Raw genomic sequence first — 12,676 nt, 5'->3', positions numbered from 1 at the left:
ATATCTCACACCCAACATCCCAGTAAGCAATTTTACATTGTGTCTCTGCACGACTCATTCAGTCCACTGTTTACTACACCACATTACTTTTTGTTATACTTACAGCATAATGATCACTCTTCAACAATCATACTGACAAAGTGATATTACTATTATGGTATATAAGTTACTAAAACACATTTCATTTGTACTTTTTTAAAAAAATATTTTTAGTTTACCTTTGTTTTTCTTTTAAATATATTTTTTTAGTTGTTGATCGACCTTTTATTTTTATTTATTTGTATGTGGTGCTGAGAACTGAACCCAGTGCGCCAAGCATGCTAGGCAAGCACGCTACCACTGAGCCACAACCCCATCCCATTTATTTACTTTTATTTATTCATTTTTTGATGTGGTACTGGGGATCGAACCCAGGGCCTCACACATGCTAGGTAAGCACTGTACAACTGAGCTACAACCCCAGCCTCATTTCTACTTAAAAAAAAAAAAAAAAGAAGATCAGAGCACAAACAAGCTCAAGATTCAATCCAAAGGATTAGGAAACCTAACTAAATTAGTAGACAACTCAGAGAACAAGCCATCTCAGGAAAACGTTGGAACTCATGGGAACATGGTTTGGTATAGCTGTGGGTGAAGTAAGAATGAAGTTGTTTCTCAAACATGAGGCTTCATTTGTAATCAGATACTGGAAAACTTAAATGAAAGCTCTTTCTTCAACTTTGAAAACTTATTTCTTATCAGATACAAACATGAAAAAGGATATGAGGAGGACCCCCAAGATAATCAGTATGAAAATTCTCCTTCATAAGTAACCAGCAACTTGAAATTGTGATGACAAGGGGAATCCCAGTGAGTGGACTGCTTATACCTTTCTGAGTAGAAACAATTTTTGTCTATCGCTGGAGGCAATTCCAACTTGGAAAATAACATGACAGTTCTGAGATTCATATTTTATTTACAAGTCAATGACAAATGTCCTCTGTAAACTCTAATTTGGGATATGAAAAGCAATATAGACACGGTTGCTGGCTCCACAGTGACGTGTGTGAAAGGAGTCCATGCCACTATTTATTTAAACAATGATTCTGTTATTTAAAACAAAGAAAAAAACAAAAACAAAATCCCACATGATTTCTTCATGTTGCATGTGAAAGAATGAAAAATAAAGCTGACTTTTCAAAACTCTATAGTCTGTTCAAATGTATCAGGTGACCAAGATGTCACTTTCATTCAGTGATAGTCCCTACTCTCCAAAGCATAGCCTCTGAGCAATGACTTAATATTCATCAAGAGTATCTGCTCGAGGAATGGATAGACCCCGATCTTTAAGAGCTTGAACTTTCAGCTTCTCTGCTTCTAGCTTGGTCTGCTGTTCCACCCTCTGTTCTTCTAAGATTTCTTCAATAGACACTTGCTGGAGGGGTGTATCACTCTCCTTTTCCAAGTCCTGCAAAAGAGGCAGGTTTGAAAAACTTCCCTTAAAGACTGAGAATAAAGAACCTTATAGATCTAAAGCAAATGGATTTGATTCCTATATGGCAGATTACTTTTCATTACTGTGACATGGCTGAAATATCCTTCTAGTACAGAAACAAAAAAGGCTGATAACATTACTACAGAATATATAACCAGAACATGGTAACAGATCAGTATTGGTATATATAGCAAAGTTTTAAGTTAGCCAAAATCCCACATTAGTCAGGATTAACTTTATTTATTAAAGAATTAACTTTTCTTTTTTGCAGTACTAGGGACTGAACCAAGTGAGTACTCTACCACTGAGCTACATCACCTTCCTATTTTATTTCTGGTATTGGGGATTGAACCTAGGGGTGTTTTACCACTAAGCTACTTCCCTCCAGAATCAGAGTCTCATAAAGTTGCTGAGGCTGGCCCCAAACTTATGACCCTCCTACCTCAGATTCCCAAGTTGCTTGGATTGCAGGTGTACGCCACTATATCCAGTCCCTTTTTGAGACAGGGTCTTGCTAAGATGTCCAGGCTGATTTCGAACTTGCAATCCTCCTGCCTCAGCTTCCCAGCTGCTGGGATTGCAGGTGTGTGCCACTGTGCCTGGAAACTTTTCTTTAAAACAAAATTATTTGGGCTGCTTATAAACAGCTATCTCTTCAACTGTACAGAATCCAAGAAAGTTACTGAGGCCAAAATGGCTTTATTTATTTTTTGTGGTGCAAGGAATAGAATCCAGAGTCTATCACAGAGTCTATCACATTCCCAGCCCAAGAGGCTTTACATTGTATTTTTTCATTTCCAAAGTCAGCTTAATTAGGTGGAGGTTGTTGCTCGGTAAAAGGTATAGAATGCTGGGTATGGTGGTATGCACCTACAATCCCAGAGACCTGGGAGGCTGAGGTAGGAGGATCACAAGTTCAAGGCCAGCCTCAGCAATTTACTGAGACCCTGTCTCAAAAACTAAAAAGATCTGGGAACAGTTCAGTGGTAAAACACCTCTGGGTTCATCCCAGTACTCCCCTGCCAAAAAAAAAGTAGAGAACACTGATTCAAGTCAGCACCACCCTTCCCACTTTTATTTTTCTTTTTTGGTATTGTAGATCAAACCTAGGAGCATTTAAACACTGAGCTACATCTTCAGCCTTTTTAAATTTTTTATTCTGAGACAGGGTTTCACCTTGTGATTCTCCTGCCTCAATCGCCTAAGTAGCTGTTATGGGCCTGCACCAGTGACCCTGATTTCCCACCCTTCTTTATAAGCAATAAATGGTTCTTCCATTAGGAGTTTCTAAATTATAATACAAAGGACCAAGAAAGTAAGTAGGTCAGTGGCAGAGCACTTGCCTAGCATATATAAGGCACTGGGTTTGATTTCTAGCACCACAAAAAGAAAAAAAGAAAAAGAAAAAAATACAACACAAGACTCTTTCCTCTTTTATGACAAGTCTATAGAATACTTTAGAAGATCAGCTGAATTACTAAACCTGGTTGGTCCCAATGTATTTCTTTACCATATTAATTTTAAAATACTTTGCTTAATAAAAAATTATTTTTTCCTTATTTCAAAAATAATTCCTCATTGTAGGAAATTTAAAAAATAGGCAGAAGCAGAAAAAAATTTAAAAATTACCCATACTTCCAGTATGAAGGGTTAATACTTCGGTGAATATCCTTAAAAAAAAAAAAAAAAAATTCATTTATTTTCCTTTAAGGATTGAGCCCAGGGGCGTTTAACCACTGAGCCACACCCAGGCCCTCTCCCCTACTATTTTTTTGTAGTCAGGGTCCCACTAAGTTGTTTAAGGTTTGGCTAAATTGCTAAGACTGGCTTTGAACTACTTGTGATCTTTCTGCCTCAGACTCGGAAAGTTGCTGGGATTATAAGCGTGTGCCATAGCATCTGTATTTTAGAAGATGAAAACAAACACACACATACACACACACACACACACACAAATAATGCAAATATTGACTAACTTTTTTCATTGAATATAGCATGTTTTATATTTTTATTTTTGAATATCTTATAAATATTTGATACACAATTTCAAAATGCAGAAGAACTTTGCTACAAATGTATCTCACTGTGAATAGTGAATTAGAATTAACATACAGGGATTACTGTGTTTATAACATGGAAAGCCTATACAAAGCACTCATTTCGTATTTATTTTCCTCTATCACTCTCAATGATAAGGTTTGGGAAGGCACTGACACATACACAAACTCCATAGCTGTTCTAGTGTGGATACAAGTTAACTGTTGCATGCTGCAAGGTCTTAAAACTCACAGGCAATAATACTGTCAGAGCACTTTCACCAGAGAAGTTAGGGTAAGTCACATACATATAAGCCACTGGTGCCCTGGGTCAAAGTCAACGGCACCCAACAAAATATATATTATCAATTATACCTTTCCTCACAATCTGTGGGTAGCAACTGGAGGGCAGTGTTCTTGGCATACAGCCTCTTGAGGTTTTCAATATGTCATTCATGTGGTTAAGAAGCTGCTGCTTCCCAATAATCAGTTTTATTACTTAAGGCTGTGTGCACCATCACCCTTGAGGCAAAATCCAGGGACTTCTTAAGCAATGTAATGTTTATAGAACCTAAGTGGTTTCTGGACATGAGTTTCCTTGGAGCTGGAAATTTCTTTAAACTGATTGTTGATTTATATAATCATGTAAGCATTCCTCAACCATGTTTCTCTAGTGGTTAGTGTAAAACTTCTCAGTATCCAAACATGTTAAAAAAAAACAAAAAACTTTTCCCTACAAAATGGATCCCAGGGAACAATGAATCTTCAAGTACATTTTGGCTTGTTTTCGAATATATATACATCTACCACAGACACATTTTTGTACCAACATAACTGGTACGAAAAGTGTGTCTATTGTGTTTAGCACTATAAAACTGAAGCAGAGTATGTGTAAATATTTTAAATTAAAGTCTTTCTCTCTGGTGTCAAAGTAATACCTTTCCTCTATAACTGGGTGTAGTGGCTCATGCTGGTAATCTCAGTGACTCAAGAGGCTGAGACAGGAGGACCATAAGTTCCAGGCTAGTATGGGCAATTTAGGAAGACCTTGTCTCAAAATTAAAACAAACAGAGAAACTGGGCCAGGAGTGGTAGCACACGCCTGTAATCCCAGCGGCTGGGGAGTCTGAGGCAGGAGGATCACAAGTTGAAAACCAACCTCAGCAACTTAGTGAGGCCCTAAGTTAGAGAGACCCTATCTTTAAATAAAATATTTTTAAAAGGGCTGGAGATGAGGCTCAGTGGTTAAGAGCCCCTGGGTTCAATCCCTAGTACCAAAAACAAAAAACAAACAAACAAACAAAAAAACCAAAACAACCCCCATGCCAATGTAATTCAGTGGTAAAGCATTCTTAGTCCCTCCCAACCCCCACGCCAATCACCCTCAATCCTACCTATCAAGAGATGGATAGCTCTTCTAATATACTAGCAGACTACTTTATAGTTCTTTACTAGACCCCCTCTCCCTGGAGTACTAGGTGCTTTATTTCAACCTGTACATAAAATATGGTGATCATTTCTGCTGCTTAAACATGCCAGGAATGATAAACCAAACCACATATGCCAACCACAAAAATAATTCATAAGTAAGAAAAAAGGCATTTTAAACATTTTACTGCAGTATTTGGGCAGTACTGATAGTTTTGATTAGTTATTTCTAGCAATTTCCACCATATCTCTGAACCAATCTGATTGACCCTGGCAGAATTCTCTCTCAAATGATCAATTGCTAAAAATTAGCTCTGAACCAAACCACTCTACTCAAAAGACTTCTGTAAACTGAATTAAGATGTGGCTAGGTATTGGGAAACTTTATTGAATAAAACAAAATAAAAATGGAAAAAATAAACACCAATGTCTGGCAAAGAACAGAAAACGGGGCTGGTTACCAGACCTTAATTTCTTTTTCCTTTTCATTTTTTTTTTTTTTGTGGTGCTGGGAATCAAATCCAGGGTCTTACACATAATAGGCAAACTCAACCACTGGGCTGTACCCCTAGCTCAACTAGTCTTGTAGGGATCCTGATTTTCTTAGAAAATCTAATAATCAGAATCAGCAAGACTTAACTTGATAAAAGGTTTTAAGAAGATATTTTTTAAAAAGGGTCCAAGTACTTTTCACACACACACAATTTTTGCAGGACTGGGGATTGAACCCAGGGGTGTTGTACCACTGAACTACATCCCCAGTACCACCCTCCTCTTTATTTATTAATTTTTGGTAACAGGGATTGAACCCAGGGGTGTTTTACAACTAAGCCAAATCACCAGCCCATTTTTTGGGGTTGAGGGGTGTACCAGATTGAACTCAGTGGCACTCAACCACTGAGTCACATCCTCAGCCTTATTTTGTATTTTATTTAGAGACAGGATCTCACTGAGTTGCTTAAGTGCCTCTCTTTTGATGAGGCTGGCTTTGAACTCACAATCTTCCTGCCTCCGCCTCCCAAGCTGCTGGGATCGCAGGCATGCACCACCACGCCTGACTCTGGTTTTTGAGACAGGGTCTCACTAAGTTGTTGAGGCTGCACTCAAACTTGTGATCCTCCTGCCTCAGCCTCCAGAGAAGCTGGCATGACAGGTATGTACCACCATGCCTGGATAAACAGTTTTATATTTATAAAATAGTTTTCCAATAGTATAAATACACACAGATCCACAGCAATATCACTTTGGAAGATTAACTTTTTGTTGTTGGTATTTTTCATACTGGGGATTAAACCCAGGGGTGCTTTACCATTGAACCACACCCCTGGCCCTTTTAAAAAATTTTTAAATTTTGAGACAGATCTTGCCTTTGCTGAGGCTGGTCACTAACTTGCAATGGTCCTGCTTCAGCCTCCCAAGTCCTTGGGATTACAGGCATGTGCCACTGCACCCAGCTGATTTAACTTTTCACTTGCCAATTGCTCTTTCTGGCATAGGTACTTCCTTCCTGGCTGTGATCCAAGGATCACAGCTGAGCTCCATTTTCAGGACAGACAAAAGAAGGGCTTTTCCTACAGCCTTTTTTTTTCTCTTTCCCCCTTGAAAAATATGGACAATATGTTATATGCAATGTGTTCTTCCCTCAAACTCTGCTAATTAATTTTTATGTTATGGAAAACCACTTTAATCAATTAAATGACTGCAAAATATTCTAACATAGGGAACTTGTAAGCCAACAACATTCATCGAAAGTCTTTTTGACTTTCTGCTATTAGACATACACAGAAATTCTATATTAACAAACACATTTATATAGGACAATATATTTTTTTAAAAATTTTATTTATTTTAGTTGTTGATGGACCTTTATATGTGGTACTGAGAATTGAATCCAGTGCCTTACACATTCGAGGCAAGTGGTCTACCACTGAGCCACAACACCAGTCCAGAGCAATATTTTTATATCAGGTAAAATCACTGATATTTTGTTCATGGGATCAAAATATTTAAATGCCCAAAGGCACTGAAACAAAGTTAATTTTTCTGTGTAGCTTTCCTAATTTGGTGGGTGCCTGCGATAAAGAAACTCAGTGATATGTGGAAAATATTTTTTTCCTCTTGAAAAGACAAAAGAAACCTAACTAGTATGAATATCAAGATCCATAGTAGCTTAACAGTTTTCACTTACTATTTCTCCTAGTAGGACCACATTTTCTCCTCTGACCACAAAAATTCCTCGAGGAATATCACCGTATTTTTTGCCCACATGAATACGCTCCACAGTCTGATGTAGCACTAAGTTAGCTATAAGTGTATAGGAAAAAAACAAAGATATTTAGTACACATGATTGGATAAAGGTCCATAACTCAACTATTCAGTGATTTTGAATAGAAAAGATTCAGCTAAACATGATTTCCAAACTTTTTAATTCTAGGAAGAACAAAAATTTCAAATAATCTCTTTCACTGAGAAGAATTTAAACAATTGCAAATAGAGTAGTTGGGATTATGTTGCACTAATCCATGAATGGCAACAGAAATAAGTTATGAAAAATAAATTCCTTTAATGGTTAACTGCTTGTATCAACACAGCTATAAAAAATATAAGTGAGCCAGGTATGGTGGTGCATGCCTATAATCCCAGCAATTTGGGAGGCTGAGGGAGGAGGATTACAAGTTCTAGGCTAGCCTCAGCAACTTAGTGAGACACTGTCTCAAAATAAAAATAAAAAGGTTGAGATGTGGCTTAGTGCCTCTGGGTTCAATCCCCAGTATTAAAAAAAAAAAAGAGAAAGAAAGAAAGGAAGGAAGGAAGAGAAAATATAGTACACGTATAAAGGCATAAATTGGCGTGAACATACTAGATATACAGAGATATGAAAAATTGTGCCCTAAATGTGTAATAATAATTGTAATGCTTTCCACTGCTGTTGTGTCTTAAAAAAAAAAAAAGAAAGAAATTTGGAAAACTTGAATAATGGTAAGAACCATTCAGATTAAAACCTTAGGTTTTGAAATGAGACAGTGTTTCTTTGTGATGTGGATATGTGTATATGATGCCTTACTGAAGATTTAACTTTGTTTCAGTACTTAGGATTCGTTTAAACCAATGCAGGTATCCATAAATTATGATATAGCAAAAACCTATTTTTCACCTTGGGAGAAAATTATAGTTGGTAATTCAAGAGTAAACTCAAAATTTCACTACTTATCCTTAAAGTGCTCTGATTAATTAATTTTCTTCTTTGAAGTAGTAATATTTGTCATATTTGAAGCAAAGCAGAAATCTACGTTCATACATTTTTCTTTAGAGTCTCACTGTGTGGCCCAGACTGGCTTTGAACTCCTGGGCCCAAGTGATTCTCCTGCATCAGTCTCCCAAATGGCTGGGACTAAAGGTGTGTGCCACCATGCCCAGGTATTCATTCTTTTCTTTTCTTTCTTTCCTTTTGTCCCCCCCCCCCCCCTTTCTTTATTTATTTCTAGTACTGGGATTGAACCCAGAGGTGCTTAGCCATTGAGCCACATCCCCAGTCCTTTTTATGTTATTTAGAGATAGGGTCTTACTGAGTTGCTAAGGGCCTCACTAAGTTGCGAAGGCTGACTTTGAACTCACGATCCTCTTGCCCTAGACTCCTGAGCTGCTGAGATTACAAGCATGTGCCACTGTGCCTGGCCAGCCTCCATACCTTCTAGAATTTTTTTTTTTTTTTTGGGGGGGGGGCACACTGAGGATTGACTCAGGGCCTCACACATGCCAGGCAAAAGCTCTGCCACTGATCTATACCCCTTATCCCTTCGGTTCAACAAAAGTTGATGTGAACTGAAAAGTTTCTTGAAATGGAAGGAAACACACATCTCTTATTTTAGAAAAATGCAGTCTGTAAAACAAAGATTGAGAATCCTGAGTCTAATGTATCCCTATATGTAAAACATCGAGCTTAATGTTCCATCAAAATCTTCACGGAATGCCTTCTCCCCAATTTTCATTGGACAAGGAGAGATTACCTTCAGTACAGGAAGTGCTTTGAAGAGAGTGGCACCCAAGCCAATGTACAAATGAGCAGCCTTTTCAGTGAACTGAGTTTATTTCTATCATTTGGCTCCCTCTAATGGGGGAAATAAAAAAACTGTCCAAAATACTACTGTGAAAACCAGTTGTAGATATACATGCTTGTAAATATACAAGCATTTGAATCACCTAATCATACTTACTTAAAACAGTTCCAATATGCCAGACACATCTGAAAAAGTTGCAGATAAATAAAGTTCAACATAAAATAACACCAAAAATGCAATGGGTGGCTGTTATTATCCAGAGAATTAAAGAAGAAGTCCATAATCAATACATACCAAATTGATCAATGCTTCTTAAAAAGCCTATAAGTGTCCTTCCATCTCGAAGTAGAACCAAGTGCTTTTCTGGAGAGAGGGAAAAGGATCTTTAAAATGAAAGATGTCAGCTTCAGTGAGTTTATATGATAATAAGGAAAATAAAGTTAATAGCAGTTTAAGTATACTACTTCCTCTTTAATGGACTTAAGATGGAATTCACTGGGAAAAAACAGAGGGATGGCCAGGACAGCCTAGGACTTAAATTTGAAGATTGGTGGTAAAAAGAGAAACACAGTAGTGGCAAAAGAGGTAAAAACGTGCAGGGTATGGAGCCAGGAAGCCTAACTGGCTTCATACCCTGATGTTTGGCCCTTAAACCTTCACACTGTCATTTCAGTTTCTGTCTGTAAATTGAAAAATTTAGAAAGGTTTTCAATAAATACAATGCCTTGGGTTGGGGGTAGAGCTTAGTAATAGAGCAAGCACTAAGTATGTGGGAGGCCCTGGGTTAAATCCGTAGCACCAAAACAAAAGCAAAAGCACCACCTCAGATATTTACAATGAGGACCTAATAAGCTACAGCATAATCCAATATTTATTAAGAGATACAAGCTATTCTGGGGTCTGAACACCAACCTTATGAATTAATATTCATTGTAAGGGAAGATAGATAAAAGATAACAAAATTTCAGCCATTCATTTCTTTAATGCCATGCATAAAATACTTTGTAGATGCAGAAAAGAGGGGCAGTGATTTTGCCTTGAAGGAACTTGTCTTATTCCTTGGACTGTTCCTGCCGTAACCAAGCAAATTGTAATTATATGAGATTTCAGAGAAAATATCATTTACCTGGAGGAGGTATTCAAGTTGGATCTTGAAAGGTAAGTAATTTTTGGTCTTGGGAAAGGAAAGAGGGAAGGGGAGAGAAAACTGTAAATTAAGCAAAAGGGACAAAAGGACTATATACCCCTATTATTGGCTAAAGGCTGAGGATGTGAAGGGAAAGAGCAGTAGTTAAAGTCAGAATAGTATTAGGGGCAGGCTTAAATTTGGATTTGAAATCGGACGTGGTGGCACATGCCTGTAATCCCAGCAGCTTGGGAAGCTGAGGCAGGAGGATTGTGAGTTCAAAACCAGCCTCAGCAATGGCAAGGTGCTAAGCAACTCAATGAGACTCTGTCTCTAAATAAAATACAAAATAGGGCTGGGGATGTGGCTCTGTGGTTGAGTGTCCCTGAGTTCAATCCCCAGTACCCGCCCCCCAATTTTGATTTGACTTCATAAGAAACAAAAACACTGAAGACTAAACTAACAGAAAAGCAAGAGAAGTTATAAAGCTAATACCTATATGGGAGATCTCTTAATCTCTTCTGGGGAATAGTAAAGAGCAGAAGAGAAGAAAAAATTTGCAAAAACCAGAGTTAGAGAAACCAAGAGAACAGAATTAAGAATTCAGTGATGACAGTATCACAACGCTGCTGGAGAGAACTCAGAGGAGAGCCTTAGAATGATTACTTAGGAAGTAGTTTCAGTAGTGTGTTGACAGCAAAAAATTAAGATTGCAGAGGTAAAAGAAGGTGGTCAGGAAGTAGAGTAAAACCCAGACGATTCAAGATACCGATATAGAGATGGAAGTTTGATGGGGAGATACAACTGAGGAAATATTTGAGATGGACAGACAATAACATATATAAAGGAAAGGATGCGGCAAGGACAAAGAGGCAGAAGACATGAAAGAAAACATATAATGTAATAAGATTCCAAAAGCAGTGGGAGGAAACAATAATATCAGAAAGGGAGGAATACTTCCTACTCAAATCAGAGAATGGGTGAAAATTCAAAAAGACTATGGGGAGGAGGAGAGGGTATATTCTGGAGTGGTGATGTAAAGTCTGTATATCAAGTGGTTTCAAACTTTTTTTTTTTTTTTAAATATTTATTTATTTATTTATTTTTTTAGTTTTCGGTGGACACAACATCTTTGTATGTGGTGCTGAGGATCGAACCCGGGCCGCACGCTTGCCAGGCAAGCGCGCTACCGCTTGAGCCACATCCCCAGCCCAGTTTCAAACTTTTTAAGAGGGGTCCTGAAATCTACAAAGAGGCACAGATTAGAAGGCTTGAAAATAAAACATAATTTTTAGGAAAATGGAAGGGTGTGTTAGTGGTTTCAAGTAATTCATATATACAAGAAGAGGTGAAGGCAAAAGGGAAGAGCATCCTCAAGACATTAAAATAGAATATTTCATTACACCTTACAGGTAGACTATTTATAGAGTAATGTTTATATACATATTTGGTTCAATTTATACTACATTTCCTTTCATTAGCAAAATTAGTAATATGGGTTTAAAAAATGATCTCAGATAACCATAAAATGAGAATGTAATCAAACAATCTAATTTTCATACTCGCACAGTAACTACAGAGATCACTGTAACTTGTTTGAAAATGTGTAAATCATTTTGCAGCAATTACAAGTTAATGAGGCAGATAATATGATTAAAATGATAAAAATGTTACTTTTCTTGAAGAATAATGCACAGATAAAAATTTTGATAAAGACAGGTTGTCTGGCAGTGGTCTCTACTAACATAACCTGAAAATGCTAATGACCCTCACAGTAAAAGAATATTGCAAATGGCTACAGAATAGAAAGCCTACATTTACTGCTAATTAAAACCGACTGCTGTTGTCTTAATATTTTCATTTTTTGATGCATCCTTCCTCTAAATATTCTCATGTACCCACTAGTGCCAACCTGGTACTTAGAGAAATTACCGCGGGAAACAGTGGATGCGGGACAAGTCGGCTGGGCCACTTTGGTACTCGGGCCTAGGCTGCCACGACCCTCGGAACTAAAAATAAATTCAACAGTTTGCGGCTCACCAGCCCTAGGTCTGGTGAAGGTTGCGAGGGGCAGAACTGAGGTAGCAGGCAAGGGGGTGGCAAGCGGTGGGGTCCCGTGGCTGTGGAGAATTTCAAGGCAGAACACTCAGAAATGAGCTCAAAACACACTGCCCCCAGCTCTGGACTCATTCTACAAGTTCCCTCCAAAGAGGGCCGTGTTCCGGAGAGAAAGGGTCTCACTCCAGGCTTCACCGGGAGGAAATGAGCTACTCACTGTCGATGTCCTCGATGAGGCTGGCGGTGCCGGGCATATAGTTCATTTTGAGCTGAGATGAGGCTGTAATGTACAGCAGCGATAGGCCAGCGTGTCCAATAACTCTTTTTTCCCACCGCAGTCGCCGCCTTGGCGGGACCGGGACAGGAAAGTCTCTTTCCAGGCTACCACTTCTGCCCCGGCTTTCAGCCGCCGGGGTATGCCGGAAGCACCTTCATATTAACCCACCCACTTCCGGTATCACGTGCCTGCCCCCCGGAAGAGGTGGTGCAGTCGTG

At 38.4% G+C, this 12,676-nt stretch overlaps 1 protein-coding gene across 3 annotated transcripts; it reads right to left on the bottom strand.

Annotated features, from left to right (window-relative positions):
- Positions 1–935: 935 nt before the first annotated feature.
- Positions 936–12,674, bottom strand: Lsm1 (LSM1 homolog, mRNA degradation associated). 3 transcript variants are annotated; one of them, XM_071610212.1, is made up of 5 exons: positions 12,399–12,674; positions 9,292–9,360; positions 7,127–7,242; positions 1,917–2,085; positions 1,358–1,447 (listed from the first exon to the last, which is right to left on the bottom strand). In XM_071610212.1, the coding sequence occupies exons 1-4, from the start codon at positions 12,442–12,444 to the stop codon at positions 1,918–1,920; spliced, it is 399 nt and encodes a 132-aa protein (XP_071466313.1). In that variant the 5' UTR covers positions 12,445–12,674; the 3' UTR covers positions 1,358–1,447; position 1,917. The 3 variants fall into 3 exon arrangements, with proteins under 3 accessions (XP_027795095.1, XP_071466313.1, XP_071466314.1); XM_027939294.2 differs by lacking the exon at positions 1,917–2,085 and having other exon boundaries at positions 936–1,447; XM_071610213.1 differs by lacking the exon at positions 7,127–7,242.
- Positions 12,675–12,676: the final 2 nt, after the last annotated feature.

This window comes from Marmota flaviventris, chromosome 3 (genome assembly GCF_047511675.1).
Source record: "Marmota flaviventris isolate mMarFla1 chromosome 3, mMarFla1.hap1, whole genome shotgun sequence".
Taxonomy (NCBI): Eukaryota; Metazoa; Chordata; class Mammalia; order Rodentia; family Sciuridae; genus Marmota; species Marmota flaviventris.
The sequence above is the reverse complement of the archived record's forward strand: the minus strand, read 5'-3'. Positions and strand labels throughout refer to the sequence as shown.